Source organism: Mesoplodon bidens (genome assembly GCF_964165515.1).
Source record: "Mesoplodon bidens genome assembly, chromosome: 4".
Classification (NCBI taxonomy): Eukaryota; Metazoa; Chordata; class Mammalia; order Artiodactyla; family Ziphiidae; genus Mesoplodon; species Mesoplodon bidens.
The window spans coordinates 130,217,850-130,235,649 of NC_138160.1; the positions used below are offsets into that span (position 1 = coordinate 130,217,850).

Consider the following 17,800-nt stretch of genomic DNA (forward strand, 5'->3'; position numbering starts at 1 on the left):
TTGACCAGATTCATTCCCATTCAGCAAATGTTGTGACATGTAGGTGATGCATATATTATGATAGCATACAAAGATGAAAAAGAAAACACATTCCTGCCTCCAAGAATGTACTAGTGAGACAGATGGGTTCAAACATGAACAATAAATACCTGGTCTTAGGATACTTAAAGATGACAAGTATCTTTCTGTTTTACAGATTTTATGGAAAGAACTCTTCGTATGTCCATGGGGGATTGGATTCAAATGGAAAGCCAGCAGATGCGGTCTATGGACAGAAAGTAAGCATAACAAGCTTTGTGTAGGCTGTTGAGCAGCTAGAAAATAACCCATAGAATTGAGGTGGATACATGCTTGATATGTTTGTTGATATTTAAAGATCAAATTTCTCAACATCTGTTTAGAAATTAGCTATTCAGTAACTACTTGGTTTATATGATAATCATTGAAAAGCTTATAATGTCACTTTTGTTTATTTTGTATGATATATTCTGAAGTTTTTTTATGTAAGAAGATAATAGGTTTTAGCATGGGGATCATCTATTGTAAACATTTTAGTTCTGTTAATTAAGGACAATAATTTTAATAATTAAGGTTAAGGTGTCATTGGGAATATACTGTATTAAGACAAATTACAGTGGGGTCTGTGTAGTTTGTAATTTAAATGTGCATAGGTAAATGCTCTGTCTTTGTTGTGTTAGAAAGTTTTTTGTTGTTCTTGGAGATTCTGCATTCTCTTCCTTCGATTCCTTAGGAAATCCATAGGAAAGTGATGTCACAAAATTTCACCAATTGCCACACTAAGATCCGTCATGTCGATGCTCATGCCACTCTGAATGATGGTGTGGTGGTCCAGGTGATGGGCTTGCTCTCTAACAACAACCAGGCTTTGAGGAGATTCATGCAGACCTTTGTCCTTGCTCCTGAGGTATGAAAAAAAATAACAATGAAAGGTTGTACATGTCTTTTTAAAAACTGTTGATTTTGAAATTTTAAATATACAGAAAAGTTGAAATAATAGTGCAGAAGTACTCTTACATATATCTTACCTAGAGCCACATTTGCCCACACATTTATAATTCTTTTTCTATTTACCTATCATTTTTAATTCTAAACTATTTTAAAAGTAAATTGGAGGACTTCCCTGGTGGCACAGTGGTGAATAATCCACCTGTCAATGCAGGGGACACGGGTTCGATCCCTGGTCCGGGAAGATCCCACATGCCGCGGAGCAACTAAGCCCATGTGCCACAACTACTAAAGCCTGCACGCCTAGAGCCCGTGCTCCGCAACAAGAGAAGCCACCTCAATGAGAAGCCCGCACACCACCACGAAGAGTAGTCCCCACTCACCGCAACTAGAGAAAGCCCGTGTGCAGCAACGAAGACCCAGCGCAGCCAAAATTAGATAAAAAAAAAAAAAAAAAAAAAGTAAATTGGAGATATTATGCCCAGTCATCCTCCAGTACTTAAGTGAGCACTTCTTAAGAATAAGGACTTCTCTTCCATAACCATAGTACAGTTATCAAATTAGAGTATTTGTAATACAATTACCCATCTATAGTCCATATTTAAATTTTGGTTATTGTCCCAGTAATACAAAGAATAGTAATTTTTTTTTCCTTGTCCAAGATTCAGTTCAGGATTACACATTGCATATAGCTGTCATGTCTCTTCAGGCTCCTTTAATCTGCTCTAATTCATTAATCTTTTGTTTTTCAAGATGTTGACAATTTTAAAGAGGACAATCAAATTACTGTGTAGAATGCGTCAGTTTGAATTGTCTGATATTTCCTTATAATTAGTTTTAGGTTATACATGTCTTTCAGTGCCTCACATTAGGTAGCACTTGATGTCATTTAGTCCCATTATTAATATTACTTAGTTAAGGTGATGGTCACCAGGTTTTGCCACTGTAAAGTTATGCTTTTATTTTTCTCATTAGTAAGTAAATTATGGGTGCTTCTTTGAGACTGTGCGTATACTTTGTTCTTCATCAAACGTTTAGGCGCTAGTTCTAGCATTCATAATTCTTGCCAGAATCAGTTGCTACTCTGATGGCTGCAAATGGTGATCATCTAATTCTTTATTTATTAGTTGGCATTCTACTGTAAAGAACTTTGCCTTTTCTTCTATTTGTCATGGGGTCTTTGTTTATTTAATGGATTTAGTTAATTTTTTATTGATTTCTGAGGTGTCCTAGGATCTGCTAAGTGTGAACCCCTTCAAGCGGGTTTCTGTTTTTTTTTGTTTGTTTTGGGTTTTTTTTGGGGGGGCAGTTTGTGGCACAGATGTTTCAGGCTCACCTTGCACTCTCCCTGCTCCAGCCACAACCCCAGTTCTGGAGTCAGCTGTTTCTTCAAGGAGCCCTGTTTTTTTTTTTTAGTTATCATGCTTATCATGAAAAGACTACAGGTTTATGTTGATTAATTGCATTTGTACTGCCTTCTCAACTGGTCCAGAATGAACAAAGTCAGGAATCCTATCTGTGAGCATGTGGAAGGGGCTCCAAGAGGACCTGCTGACTAAAAGTTTTCTCTACATTACTCGTCAGATAGTTTTCTGTTGAAGTGTAGTGAATCTAAAATCCCTGTCATTTTACTGTTTGAATATAAAATAACTCAGTTGTCTTTTTGAAAAATTACATGAAGTCGTTTTAGTCATGATTTTTAGAGGAAGGCTTAGATTATCTATAGTGTTAAAATTGTTGATGGACTTCTAAATATTCAAGGAATCATGGGATGATTATTAATTATTCTAAATTTAGTTCTTTTTTGCCTTTAAAGAGGAATATCCTAACGTTACCATAGTATAATGGATTGTTACATAAACTGTCTCATTTAATATTCAAAGCTCTGAAGTATAAGTTGGTATCCTTCATTTTGCAGATGAAGAAACAGCCTTAGAAATTGAATGACTAGTAAGTGACATAGTTGGTTTTCAGTGTAGGTGTGTCTTATACCTAGGGTAGGCAAACCTTTTTAGCTACATGTTTGAGTGCTTGTGTCAGTATTCTTGGATAGAGATTTAGCGAATTTTAAAATATCTGTTGCAATTGGTAATATGTATTCATTGTTCAAGAAATGATTTGAAGTCTGGGCTTTGGCATCTTAAATACTTAGAGTTTGTCAGTTTTTGGATATTCACCTGGTGGTATTTTAAGCACACAGTATGTAATGGAAAGCAGGGATCCTTTCAGCCTTGACCTTATTGGCATTTGGGGCTGGGTTACTGCTTGCTGTGGGGCTGTCCTGTGCGGCGGGGGGTGTCTGGCAGCGTCCCTGCCCTTTCCTCAGTAGTTGTCAGCTCTCCTCCCCGATGGGAAACCTGAAATGTCTCCCGAAGTTGCCAAATGTCTCCTGGGGTGGGCAGTATTGCCTTTAGTTGAGAACGATGGTGTAGGGTGATGTGGAATTTTAAAAGTTTGCTGAATAAATGAAAACTTTCTGTTGGCATTGCAGGGCTCTGTTGCAAATAAGTTCTATGTTCATAATGATATCTTCAGATACCAAGATGAGGTCTTTGGTGGCTTTGTCACTGAGCCTCAGGAAGGTAAGTTACTTGTCTAAATTTTTTTGGATGGCATCAGATTGACCTGAAGAGAGTGTAGGTTTCTTTTTTTCTTTTTTTTTTTTTTTTTTGAGAGTGTAGGTTTCTTGAATGTTTTCATAATTCTTTGTATCTTTCATTAGTAACTTTTAATTGTCAAGGCATAAGAAGGGTTGGAGATTTTAACCTACTTGAGGCTGATAGGTTAGTCTACTTCACTGATATTGGTAGAAGACATCAAACTCCTAAATCAGAAGTAGACAGGTTATTACAGCAACAATAGTAGCATCTTAGCCATAGTTTCCGTAGGACACTGCAGAAGTTTAGATGATACCTGCGGTGCAGTGGGGTGCATTACTAGAGTGGAAGCTAAGTGTCAGCAACCAAAACCTTATAATGGGGCAGCAAACATGCCTGCCTGTTACTCTGGAGAGAGACGCTGTTTTCTGAGAGTGTTGCTGTATAAATATTCTTAAAAGGTAGTCTGGAACAAAGGTTAGCCATTGCCTCAGTTGTAAGATGTGCAGAAACACAAGCAATCCATGGAGAATTGTCTCTAAATGCTAAGAGTAATTAGTATTTTAGTGTTTTCTGTATGACTCAGAATTCTAAGTGCTTTGTATTTATTGTATAATACAACAGCCTTACAGATAAGTATTTTAGGAACTGTTGTTCCCTTTTAATAAATTAGGGCACTGAAATGCACGGAGGTCATTTGCCTGATGTCATATAGCTAGTTAGGTGGTAGAACCTTTGTTGGATTACTGGCAATATGACCTCAGACTCCATGCTTGTAACCCAAACATTACGATGGCCTTAATTCTGTCCTTAAAGCCTACGTCATGATTTTACACAATTTTCTTTATCTTTTTATGTATATGTACTTTTCTTATTTCATTGCCTTTTTTATCATGATGAACATTGTGCAAGTGAATATATTTGTGAGTTAAGTGTGCACAAGTATGTTAAATTTCTTTTCTCATTTAGAATCTGAAGAAGAAGTAGAGGAACCAGAAGAAAGACAGCAGACACCTGAGGTGGTACCTGATGATTCTGGAACTTTCTATGATCAAACTGTCAGGTAAGGAAAACTTTGTTCATCTGTCCAGAGCTGCATGAGAATTTGAGTTGTTTAGCCTTTCTGTTTGATGGAGGGCAGCCATAATGCTCAGAATTATCTCAGAAAATAGTGATAATTTCCCAGAAGAAAGGTTTTGCTTTTGGTATGTAACATAAATATATAACTTGTTTAATACAAATTGCAGTCTGAGGGCTACTTAAATAGTATCCATCAGTTGCTTTTCGGTTTGGTTTTATCAAGTATTTAATACATCAAGGCATAGCTTTAAGTGCTTTTGAGATGCAAAGGTGTACAAGGACTTAGACATAAATTGACAGAAATTCAGACATGAGTTAAGTAACAATAAAGAAGTTCATTTATTAGCTCAGACAAATGTGTGACTTAGGTTTTTTAAATCTGAAACTGGAACAGAAATATGTTGGATAGTAATATAAATTAATATTTACTTGTTGCCCTGTGATACCCTTAATGTTAATATTCAGTGCTTAAAGGATACTTTCAAATGTGTCTCAAGGTGTGGTGATGGGACTGACTTTACTCACCTGGGTTGCTGGTTGAAAATGAAGATTTGTTGTCCTACCACAAACCTGCCAAATTAGAATTTCTGGCAGGGGGGGGAAGCATCTGCAGTTTGTTAAAGTGACTTATGTGGAAGTTTAAGAACTATTCTGAATCACAACTGATGGGTTTTTTTTTCCTCCAAAATTCCTTGTGTGTTTTTATGAGAAAAAGTTTTGATACTAAAAACCACGTAACATAAAGTTTACCTTCTTAACCATTTCTAAGTGTACTTTACAGTAGTGTTAAGTATATGCACATGATTGTGCAGCAGATCTCCAGAAATTTTTACCTTGGAAAAACTGAAACTGTACCTTTCCAACTCCCCATAGCCTATTAGAGTTTTGTGATATGTGATAGGTAAATTGTAATAATTTTGGGATTCTGAGAAACACTGCTCTGGTTCATTTTGATCTGTTTGATGCATTTGCTTAATCAGAATTTAGCAAATCTGACTGCAGTTAAAATTTGCTCACTGAGGGCTTTTCTAAAAAGTTGTCTTGTTTTAATATGCAAATACATAATTCTTAGATCTTTTTGGGGAGGAGGGAGCTATGCTTTTTAGGTTCAGGACTCTAGGAATTTCTTGCTAAATCAATGGAAGCAGAATGATATTTCTCAAATTTTACCATGAAAGCAATGACTTAGAAGAACATTTAGAAGAACCTGTTGCTGAACCAGAGCCTGATCCTGAACCAGAGCCAGAGCAAGAACCTGTGTCTGAAGTCCAAGAGGAAAAGTCTGAGCCAGTATTGGAAGAAACTGCTCCTGAGGATCCTCAGAAGAGTTCTTCTCCAGCGCCTGCAGACATAGCCCAGACAGTGCAGGAGGACTTGAGAGTATGCATTGTGTCTTCATTTTTATTCCATTTCTATTTTTAAAAATCTCTCTTCTTCTTTATTGTTGCTTGGTTGACTTTTGTAGGTACATTTTCATATTGGTTGTTCAGGGAAGTTTCTTCCATATTGAGCCATACCTCAGATAAGAAGTAAGATGCATATTGCTTTATAAAATCAAAAGTAGTTTTCCCCCTCCTCTAAGGAAACTTGAATACTTTTTAGGCCAGAAATTTCAGGTGCTATTTTATCACTGCATCAACAAACCTTCTTTTTAATATTACATCTTTCAAATTGCAGATTATTGTGTGCTTGTTAAACAAGTGATAGTCTATCTTTAAAAAATAACATGGCACAACAGACTTTTCCTGCCCTTTTCTATGAAATCTAATTGAGGACAACTTTACGGTACAAGTAGAAACAAATTGCTCAAGTATAACTACTTTTCTAATTAGAATACCTGATTTGAAAAGTTTGAAGATTTTCAGTTACTGTCCCTGAGTCACATCAAGATGATAACAACTAACAGAACCTTTACAGTTGATGCTTCTTGAAGGAATATGTTTTAGTGCTGTATTTATGGGGCCAGGGTTCTTGTAATGACGTTTGTCTAAGTTATTATTTCAAGTGTCTTTGCGTTAGGCATTGTTCTAGGTATGGGAACTGTCAGTAACGTAGATAGAGTTCTTGGTCTCTGGAAGCTTTTGGGTGAGTAGGAAAGAGAAATGGTGAAATGACTTTAGCTTGCAGGTGGAAAAGTAGGTTGGCTGGATTGAGAATGGATGACAAGTTAGGTGGCTTAATTATAGTAGTTCTGGAGAGAGGTAATGACATCTTGGATTAGGGTCATGGCAGTGGAGATGGAGAAGAGATTTAAGAGGTAAATAACAGGATTTGGTGATTTTGGTATTGATTGAAATAACTCAAGAAGATTCTAAAGTTGGTGTAATTGGGTTATAGATTGAGAGAATCATAGGAGGAAGAGCTGGTTTTGGAAGGAGAATTTTCTTTGATTCACAAACTTGAAATTAATGTGAAAGTAGCCTCTCATACTTTGCTGATACTTGATGATTAGTCCTAAGGAATTTTAGTACTAAATTTTAAGTAGTGGGGAAAAGGAATCTCAAGTTACTTATAAATTCCATCTTGCCTCTGAAAATGAGATGCACATGTAATAATACAAGAAATCAAAAGCTAATACCTTTTTTTATTTTTTTATTTTTTTTTTTTATTTTTTTTGCGGTATGCGGGCCTCTCACTGTTGTGGCCTCTCCCGCTGCGGAGCACAGGCTCCGGACGCGCAGGCTCAACAGCCATGGCTCACGGGCCCAGCCGCTCCGCGGCATGTGGGATCCTCCCAGACCGGGGCACGAACCCGTGTCCCCTGCATCGGCAGGCGGACTCTCAACCACTGCGCCACCAGGGAAGCCCACCTTTTTTTAAAAATAAAATTTATTTATTTTTTGCTGTGTTGGGTCTTCGTTGTGTGTGGTCTTTCTCTAGTTGCGGCAAGCGGGGGCTACTCTTGGTTGTGGTGCATGGGCTTCTCATTGCGGTGGCTTCTCTTATTGCGGAGCACAGGCTCTGCGTGCCCAAGGCTTCAGTAGGTGTGGCTCGCAGGCTCTAGAGCGCAGGTTCAGTAGTTGTGGCATATGGGCTTAGTTGCTCCATGGCATGTGGGATCTTCCCGGCCCAGGGCTTGAACCTGTGTACTGTGCATTGGCAGGCGGATTCTTAACCACTGCACCACCAGGGAAGCCCAAAAGTTAATACCTTTTATATTGTTGTGATAAGTAGTGTAATCAACTGATGTTGGTGTGTTCCCTTAGACCTTTTCTTGGGCATCTGTGACCAGTAAGAACCTTCCACCCAGTGGAGCTGTTCCAGTTACTGGGATACCACCTCATGTTGTTAAAGTACCAGCTTCACAGGTGAGTTTCTAATTAAGCTTGCATATTAGGCAAATTTATTTGTATTTTCGTGTAATGTGATTTCACAGAGGTTTAATGAATAAGGCAGAGGAGAAGGGTACAAGGTGATTTTTAAAAAAATTTTTTAATTTAATTTTTTTTTTTTTTTTTTTTTTTTTTTTGCGGTAGGCGGGCCTCTCACTGTTGTGGCCTCTCCCCTTGCAGAGCACAGGCTCCGGACGCGCAGGCTCAGCAGCCATGGCTCACGGGCCTAGCCGCTCTGCGGCATGTGGGATCTTCCCAGACCGGGGCACGAACCCGTGTCCCCTGCATCGGCAGGCGGACTCTCAACCACTACGCCACCAGGGAAGCCCTAATTTAATTTTTTTATACAGCAGGTTCTTATTAGTCATCAGTTTTATACACATCAATGTATACATGTCAATCCCAATCATCCAGTTCATCACAGCACCAGCCCCCGCCCCTGCCGCTTTTCCCCCTCGGTGTCCATACATTTGTTCTCTACATCTGTGTTCCAAGGTGATTTTTAATGTGTTTTTTTGGTTTTTTTTTTGGTGAGAGAATGAGGGAATTGTCATTTTCTAGTTTAAACCTTATTGTTAGCTAGGATACTTCACAAAAAAAGGTAAGCTTGCTTTGTTCTTACACAAAAGTTAATGTTATACATTTTTTAGCCTCGTCCGGAGTCTAAGCCTGAATCTCAGATTCCACCACAGAGGCCTCAGAGGGATCAAAGAGTGCGAGAACAGCGAATAAATGTTCCTCCCCAGAGGGGACCTAGACCAGGTGAGGCTTCTTTAGTCTGAGCCTGTTGAGGGTGAGAGCTTGTTTTGGGAGGGCAGTTGATGTTTGTGTGTACTTAGATTTAAAAAAATATGTTGTGGAGTTAATGGAATTGCCTGTATTTAGGGGTAGAGAGAACTGTTGAATGGAACAGTCATGGAAAGGTGTCTTCTTTCTCATTCCTTGCTGCTTTTGTTTCCTCTTCAGTCCGTGAGGCTGGTGAGCAAGGTGAAGTTGAACCCCGAAGAATCGTGAGACACCCTGACAGTCACCAACTCTTTATCGGCAACCTGCCTCATGAGGTGGACAAATCAGAGCTTAAAGATTTTTTTCAAAGTAGGTTATTGAGTTTTAAATATTAGATTCATTTAATACAGTGGTATCCAATAGAAACAGAAGATGAGCCACATATATAATTTTAAGTTTTGTAGTAACATTTTAAAAGGCAAAAAGAACCTGGATAATTTAATTTTAATAATATTTTATTTAACCCAGTGTATCTAAGACATCATCTTAATATGTACAAACATGAGATACTTTCCATCAGCCTATCCTAAGTCTTTGAAATCCAGTGTGTATGTTGCACGTAGGGCACATCTTATTTTGGAGTAGCCACAGTTCACATGCTTTGTAACCATGTGTTACTAGTGGCTTTCATTGGACAGTGTGCGTGTAATACTTAAAGGAAATGTTCTAAGTTATTTGAGAGTCTGTGTTCCACTTGCAGATTATGGGAATGTGGTGGAGCTGCGTATTAACAGCGGTGGGAAATTACCTAATTTTGGGTTCGTTGTGTTTGATGATTCTGAGCCTGTTCAGAAGGTGCTTAGCAACAGGGTAAGCAGTTTTTCATCTTGATTTTCTGTATCTTTGGTCTTTTACTGTATTCATCCTTAAAACTATGTCTTATATGTAAAGCGCAGTTTATTCCAACATGTCTGGGTAATATTTTCCATTATGATAAAACCATTATTAAAAGAACTGCCTGGGAATTAGAAAAACAAAACTGCCATCTAAATAACGTACTTTTTGAATATGTGCATGATGGAGAATGAAATAACTATGGTAACCAATGCACTGAGATTTATGCAGTTTCTTTCTTTGGTAGTGGCTTCTGGTGTAAGTGATGAATTAAATATTATGTTATTTTTAGCTAAGATAACTTAGAATCAGTTTGTTTAGCAGGTATATTTGTAGTCTTCATACATAACTGTTTGGGTATAACTATGAGGAACTCCTTTTGTTCTATAAGTTGTCTGGGTTTGGAGTCACCCTACCTTAAGGCACTTTTATTAACAGTACTTTCTCTAATAATAGAGGGATTTGTAGAATCAGAATCTTATTTCTGTGTTCTTAAAGAGCCCTTTCCTGGGCTTCCCTGGTGGCGCAGTGGTTGAGAGTCCGCCTGCCGATGCAGGGGACACGGGTTCGCACCCTGGTCCGGGAAGATCCCACATGCCGCTGAGCGGCTAGGCCCGTGAGCCATGGCCGCTGAGCCTGTGCGTCCGGAGCCTGTGCTCCGCGACGGGAGAGGCCACAACAGTGAGAGGCTGGCGTACCGCAAAAGAAAAAAAAAAAAAAAAAGGAAAGAAAAAAGAGCCCTTTTCTTCCCCTACGTCTTTCATTAGCAAAAAACACTTTCTGTAGTAGTAGAGAAGAACAAAGGTGTAAATACTGTTAACTTACTGAGATGGGTGTGGGAGTTTTTTTTTGTTTTTTTTTTTGCGGTACGCGGGCCTCTCACTGTTGTGGCCTCTCCCGTTGCGGAGCACAGGCTCCAGACACGCAGGCTCCAGACACGCAGGCTCAGCGGCCATGGCTCACGGGCCATGGCTCACGGGCCTAGCCGCTCCGCGGCATGTGGGATCTTCCCAGACTGGGGCACGAACCCGTGTCCCCTGCATTGGCAGGCGGACTTGCAACCACTGCACCACCAGGGAAGCCCTGGTGTGGGAGTTTTAAGAGCTCACTTTATTTTCGATTGAGGTGAAATTCACATAAGAAAATTAACCATTTTAAAGTGTACAGTTCAAGACTTCCCTGTTGGTGCAGTGGTTAAGAATTTGCCTGTCAATGCAGGGGACATGGGTTTGAGCCCTGGTCTGGGAAGATCCCACATGCTGCGGAGCAACTAAGCCCATGTGCCACAACTACTGAGTCTGTGCTCTAGGGCCCACGAGCCACAACCACTGAGCCTGTGCACCGTAGAGCCTGCGTGCCGCAGCAACTGAGCCCATGTGCCACAGTTACTGAAGCTGTTTGCTCTAGGGCCCACGTGCTGCAACTATTGAGCCCGCGTGCTGCAACTACTGAAGCCCATGCACCTAGAGCCTGTGCTCCACAGCAGGAGAACCCACTGGAATGAGAAGCCCGCACACTACAACGAAGAGTAACCACTGCTCTCTGCAACTAGAGAAAGCCTGCACACAGCCATGAAGATCCATTGTGGCCAAAAACAAATTTAAAAAAACAAAACAAAAAATTTCATTAAAAAATAATACAGTGTGCAACTCAGTGGCATTTAATACACATTGTTGTGCAACCATCACCTATCTAGTTGCAAAACATTTTCATCAACAGTAAGTCCCTTACCCATTAAGCAGTCTTTCCCCATATCCTCTCTCCCCAGCCCCTGGCAACCACTAATCTGCTTTCAGTCTCTGCCAGTTAAAACTTACACATTTTATTAACCACGTTAGTTAGAAATGTTGTAGACCATTATTTCCCAGAGGTTCTCCAGAATGTTAATGGGTATATTACAAAGTTTAATGTTGTGGTCATAACATTAAGTTAACTTTAATCTGAAATGTGCATTATCTGTCAGACTGTTGGACCACTACCTTTGTGAAGCATCTCCTGCAAAACCCTGAGAAGTGTGGAGAGGATATGGCTTATATCACCCAGAACACAGAATACTGAACACAGATGTCCAGTAGGCTTTGTTGATAAATCCACCATTGAGCATACAATAGATCCAGGGTCCACACTTTTTGGTGCAGCCTTGACTTTGTATTTTCTTAGATGGTGTGATACTCCAGTGGGGCCAAACAAGGTCAGGCCTGCTAGCTTGCTTCCAGTTAATTATCCAAGATGAGGGCTTTGGTGTTTCATTTAACCCCTGTGGGTAAGGCATGGCATCATTATGCATAGGAATTGCTGAGGTAAATTTCCTCAGAAAGTGGGCTGTATGTCTGCTACCTTTTTTCATTCAGATTGCTTCTATCCTTGTGATACCTCCTTAGAGGTATCTTCCATAACTACCTTTTTTTTTTTTTTTTTTTTGCGGTACGCGGGCCTCTCACTGTTGTGGCCTCTCCCGTTGCGGAGCACAGGCTCCGGAAGCGCAGGCCCAGCGGCCATGGCTCACGGGCCCAGCCGCTCTGCGGCATATGGGATCTTCCCGGACCGGGGCACGAACCCGTGTCCCCTGCATCGGCAGGCGGACTCTCAACCCCTGCGCCACCAGGGAAGCCCCGTAACTACCTTTTTTTTTTTTTTTTTGCGGTACGCAGGCCTCTCACTGCTGTGGCCTCTCCCGTTGTGGAGCACAGGCTCCGGACACACAGGCTCAGCGGCCATGGCTCACGGGCCCAGCCGCTCCGCGGCATGTGGGATCCTCCCAGACCGGGGCACGAACCCGTGTCCCCCGCATCGGCAGGCGGACTACTACCTTTTAAAATATCCACAGTCCTAACCTCTCCTTATCTTTCAGACTTTAAATGATTTTATTTTTCCCATTGTATCTAGAACATTACCAGAAACAGCACTTCACATTAATGTGTGTGATTTATATGCTGTGTATATAAAATATATATATATATTTGTAAATTTGTGTTAAAATACTTATAAATGTACAAATATAAGTATATATTTAATCAGAATTTAAAATTCACTTTAGAGTCAGAGCTCAAAAGAGGCTCCCCCGCTCCACACCCATGCAGATTTCCTTACATGCACTTTCAGATCATTCCTGTGAACTCTGGTGACTTCAGATGTAGCTTGCCTTTCCCTCACCTCACTGTATTGGTAGAAGTCTACCGTACTCCCTTCAGGAATTTTTTTTAGCCTTCTTTTTTTTGTTTTGGTTTGTTCTTAATTTTTTAAACATTTATTTATTTATTTGGTTGCACCGGGTCTTAGTTGCGGCAGGCGGGCTCCTTAGTTGCGGCTTGCCTGGCTCCTTAGTTGCAGCAGGTGGGCTCCTTAGTTGTGGCTGTCCGGCTCCTTAGTTGTAGCATGCAAACTCTTGGTTGCGGCATGCATGTGGGATCTAGTTCCCTGACCAGGGATTGAACCCGGGCCCCCTGCACTGGGAGCGCAGAGTCTTAACCACTGCGCTACCACAGAAGCCCCCTTCAGTCGTTTTTTATGAGTACGGAAATAGCTTGTAGAATATGACCATGGTGTCTCACCATGCTGTGTCGGTTAAAAGCTTATGCTTTCCTGTCAGGATGCCTTGGTTTACATTACTCTTCTGTCTCTCACTAGCCTTGTGACCTGTGCAGTCTTGTTCCTTAACCTCCCTGGCACATAGTTTGCTGGTCTCTATAAAATAGGTGTGCTAACAACCTTGAAAGGGTTGTTGTGAAGATTAAATGAGATAATAAAAGTGAAGTATATAGCATACTTCTTTGCATAGTAAGTACTGTTAGATACTTATTTTAAAAAATATGACAGTAGAAAACCACTGAGCACCAGCAAGGAGCGTAAATTGAGTTCATTGGAATCTTGAGTAACCCTTTGTTTTCTGTACTTCTCTTGGCAAAAAAGAAAGCCCAAGACTTAGTGGGAAGTAACTTTTTTTTCCTGCACTAAGATCTGGTATCTTTATTATCTTCAGTATTTTCCCAAATTCTGTTCAGGCAAATAGCATTTTAAGATTATATTTAGATGAAATTCATGATGTTTTTGAGACGTATATGTACTTTGCATAAACATGTGCAGCAAAGTCTTTCCACATTAGGTGATGATGGGATTTTATTCTAAGCCTCCCAATCCATGGAGAAGGTGGCAATTTTTATTTATATTCTATTTATATAATTCTGTGGGAATATAAAATTTGCTTTAATAAGTACAAAGAGAGTTACTCTGCTGCACTGTTTAAATTGACTTTTTGACTTTTGAACTAGCTTGCATACCTAACTGCTTTTCCATGTATCTGTTAATGGGAAAATTATGTGTCCTGAGTTTGAGACAAAAAACTGCACTGTGAGAACGTAGCTGATTTGTAAGCTGCCGGTTCCTTGTTTTGTCTTTGTTTTATAGCTTTGTTTTGTCTTTGGTAGTCAGTAGTCCATAAGCACTCTGTGTAAGTCTGTTCACCTTGGTTCTTACAGCCCATCATGTTCAGAGGTGAGGTCCGTCTGAATGTGGAAGAAAAGAAGACTCGAGCCGCCCGGGAAGGGGACCGCCGAGATAACCGCCTTCGAGGACCTGGAGGCCCTCGAGGTGGGCTGGGTGGTGGGATGAGAGGCCCACCCCGTGGAGGCATGGTGCAGAAACCAGGATTTGGAGTGGGAAGGGGCATTGCTCCAAGGCAGTGAATTGCTCTTCACCGATCTTCAGGCAGGAGTACAAACCCTAGCTCCCACAGAATGGTGATTTCTTCAGCCAACCTTTGGTATCTTGGAATCTGATCCTAGTCTATGATAAACTGCTTAAGTTTGTACAATTCTACTTTTTGTGTTACTGGTGTGTGCTCCTTCCCCTCTCGCCCCCACTCCCCCACCTTTTAGTCCTTCACTTCCAGTTTTGTGGAATGATATTTTAGGAAAAATGGATTTTTAAAGAAGAAAAAAAAGAGACTGCATTTCCTTGCTTTATTTGCATATACAGACTGGATTTTTTTTTAACAGTTTCCCCAAAGGAATGTGTCTTGCTTATTACTGACATTTGGTATTTTCATTCATTGGAATATTTCTTACTTATTTTCTACATGTTTCAAAAGCCTGTGAGAATAACAGGATTTGATAAACATTTTGAAGGCAGGAAGAACCCAAATCGTCTCTTCTTTGAGAGTCATGACTACCTTCTGGTGTGGAGAAATTGCCGTTGGAAAAATTGACAATTTAGATTCTCTCTGGTATGGTTAAAAACTGAATAAAAGGTGTTAGTAGAGTTTTTCTTTGGATACGTGGTTGCAAAACAGTTCCAAAACCTGTTTTTACCATTGAAATTTAAACTGTGAGATAGGTTTTAAATGTCTAGAATGCAACTGATAAGCTTTTCTTGAACTGTTAGATTTTTTTTGAAGTAGAGTTTTTTCATGTTTAATTAGTATTTGTAAAAAAAAAAAAAAAAACCAGAAAGACCCCAAAAAATTTAAAAAATCTGAATAACACAAAACCAGAGCAAAACTGTTGTGCCCTCTATTTATCTTTGATTCCAGTCTTGGCAATTGTTTAAAGAAAAATAATAATAAAAAAAAGTAAACTTAGATTTGTTCTATTAGGTTCAGAGTATGTTGGGAATTATAGAATCCCTCTTTCACCCTATATGTCTTGTGTTCATTTGTTATGCCTTATTCTGAAATTGAGTCTCAAACTGGAATGCTTTTGAGGTCAGATGCTTTTGTAGAGGTCCTTTGACCTGAGTAGTTCAGCATTTGTATTAAGTTTTATTTCAGTGTCTCTTCAGAATCCTAATCATGGCCCTTAAGAAAGAATGTGACTTTAATATTGGACTTTGCTGGTGTGCTTGAGTGTGCACTAGTTTTTTTTTCTTAAATCATAGCCATATGGTAAATATTCTATTTTGTTATGGTTCCCTTTTATTGGTGGGCATGTACTGGGTGTTTCTTGGAAATGGCCAATTTTTATTAAAATGTTTCTGGAAGAAAATTTAATCTGGCAATATAGACTAATACTCGTTTTGCATAGTATATTACTGTTGAGTGCTCTTAGGGAGATGGGTGAAGGTTTTGTTTACACTGGTGAAGCAAGCCTTTGCGTGATAACTTGTCATTAATTGAAGGGCATTGACGTTGTCAAATTTAACTTATTTGTTTTCTTAACAGTATTCGCCTTTAGGACTATTGTTTGAGGATAGAATATTAGTAGGAATAGGAATGTTTGTTTTGCTGTTCCTGGGAAACTCTAGTTTTGCTGAAGGGTGTAGCCTTAAACTAAAATGAAGTTTGATGTTATCAGTTGACCCTCAGTGCCTCAAATATTTGAAAATTGGCAACATTTCTTTCACATAAAGAAACTTATATAACTGAGTCACATGGCTGTGTTTTGGGCCAGTTTAAATAAATAATTGGTAACCACTTCATTTGGCCCAGGCCAGTGATAATCAGAAGAAATTCAGCTTGTACTTCCGTAGCTTATATTAAGCTTGTGGTAGAAGAAGGAAATTTAGCCTGAGTTATTTTTGAGAAAAAAATTAAGTTGCAGTAAGTGTTTGGTGATAAATTATAGATAACCTAGAAACCATTTTTCATAAGTGAATACTAAACCGTACATTTCAAAATGTTCTTCCTCCTTAGAACAGAGCTTTAAGGGCACTAACTAGGTGCAGTGTTTCTCAACTTGGGGCTGTACTATATCCTAGAGGACATGCAGGAATGTGTGGGATTTTTGGTGGGTTGGGGGTGGAGGGAGATGCATTCCCTGCATCTAGGGTTTGCTGGGTGGGGGCCAGTGGTGCCAAGTGCCCTTGGAAAATGAAGCAACCCCACTGAGAACACAGGTAGTCCCTACTCCTATAATTCATGGTGGAATGGTGGACTAGGACAATTGCAGTGAAAGTTGTCCTTCCTTTGAAATAGAGCCTCAGAAAAATAAACAAATTAGCAAGTAAATCTCTCTCAGGAATTATAGTAACAACTACTGTAAGTAATAATCTCAGCTTTCCTTTATCTGTACCAATTGTTTTTTTTTTTTTTAAATTTGGAGAGGTAGTAGCAATGTACTAGATGCTGCTTGCAGGGGATTACTGCATAATTTCAGAAAAGAAAAGGTTGCTTCAGTAATTTCAAGTTATCATAATTGGGATATTATGGTGTTTTGACTAGCATTGGACTTTATAAATAGGATTTAGCATCATGGTTAACACTATTAAGTATCCAGCTATCATCGATTACATTATTGCTGATGGAATAAACATGTCACCCTAGATACACATATATTCACATATTTCACAGTTAGAAAGTGAAAATAAAATAGATTAGGGCAAGATTTTCTGTAGACAGCATCAACTCATCACATTCAACATAATTTTTCATCTGTAGGAATGGCCCAACATGCATTTCTTTTCTGAGTTTAAAACCCTTCACCCATGAATATTTTAGCTAGGTAAGACTAGTTTGGTTCAGTGGGTCTCTTTTAAGATCTGTTGAAAATAAATAGATCTTGGTTGTACAAAAATAATTTTGTTTGCTTTTATGCTGAGGTTGGGCTTTACTTGTGTCTCCTGTGTTCTCAACTTTTTGAGCTGTTGCTGTGGAGCAGTGAAATGGATAATGCAAAAATAATTATTTGCCTTTGGATGAGTAGGTTACTACCACAGTGTTAGTTGAATTGCACTTTAGTTTTAGGTTAGACAACTAAATTTTCACAACTATAACCCTGTGGGTTAGGTGCGATTTCTCCCAAAGTAATAGATGAAGAAATGATATCAGAGGCCTCAAAGTCATCCATGTAGCTTAGGAGCAGATTGGCTTCCAAAAACTCTTGCTTTTTCTCTAGAACCATAATGCCTACCTATTTATATTTGAATGACATTAGGGGCATAGGGCATGAAATAACTACAGTATAGAGACTTGAGTCTGCAAACATTCGGATCAAGGTTCTCCGTTTCCTTTAGTGTAAAGTAGATGCGTAAACATTGATTTTTGTAGGGCTTTGCAGACTGTATGGTAACACAGCAACATTGAGTTACTAGATTATTTTCTCATCTGGTTTGATAATACATTTAGTACAATTTAATCTATATATGGAAGTAATATTTTTATCATAGCGTCATACAGATGAGTTTATAACAATTGTGTTTTGCTTATAACTGCCATCCTCCAATGCTTTTCTTCATCCCTTTTATATTTGAAAACCTTTGTAGAGTTTAATGATT

The 17,800-nt window shown here is 39.3% G+C and overlaps 1 protein-coding gene across 4 annotated transcripts in view; it reads left to right on the forward strand.

Annotated features, from left to right (window-relative positions):
* Positions 1 to 14,410, forward strand: part of G3BP1 (G3BP stress granule assembly factor 1) — a 31,735-nt gene extending 17,325 nt beyond the window's left edge. For all 4 annotated transcript variants that reach the window (XM_081231633.1, XM_081231634.1, XM_081231631.1 and 1 more), the window contains 10 exons: positions 197 to 278; positions 752 to 925; positions 3,458 to 3,548; positions 4,533 to 4,626; positions 5,822 to 6,023; positions 7,850 to 7,951; positions 8,626 to 8,737; positions 8,942 to 9,070; positions 9,462 to 9,571; positions 14,071 to 14,410. In XM_081231633.1, the coding sequence (XP_081087759.1) occupies positions 197 to 278; positions 752 to 925; positions 3,458 to 3,548; positions 4,533 to 4,626; positions 5,822 to 6,023; positions 7,850 to 7,951; positions 8,626 to 8,737; positions 8,942 to 9,070; positions 9,462 to 9,571; positions 14,071 to 14,277 (1,303 nt within the window). In that variant the 3' untranslated portion in view covers positions 14,278 to 14,410. The remainder of the gene's footprint in view (positions 1 to 196; positions 279 to 751; positions 926 to 3,457; positions 3,549 to 4,532; positions 4,627 to 5,821; positions 6,024 to 7,849; positions 7,952 to 8,625; positions 8,738 to 8,941; positions 9,071 to 9,461; positions 9,572 to 14,070) is intronic.
* The last annotated feature ends 3,390 nt before the right edge of the window (positions 14,411 to 17,800 follow it).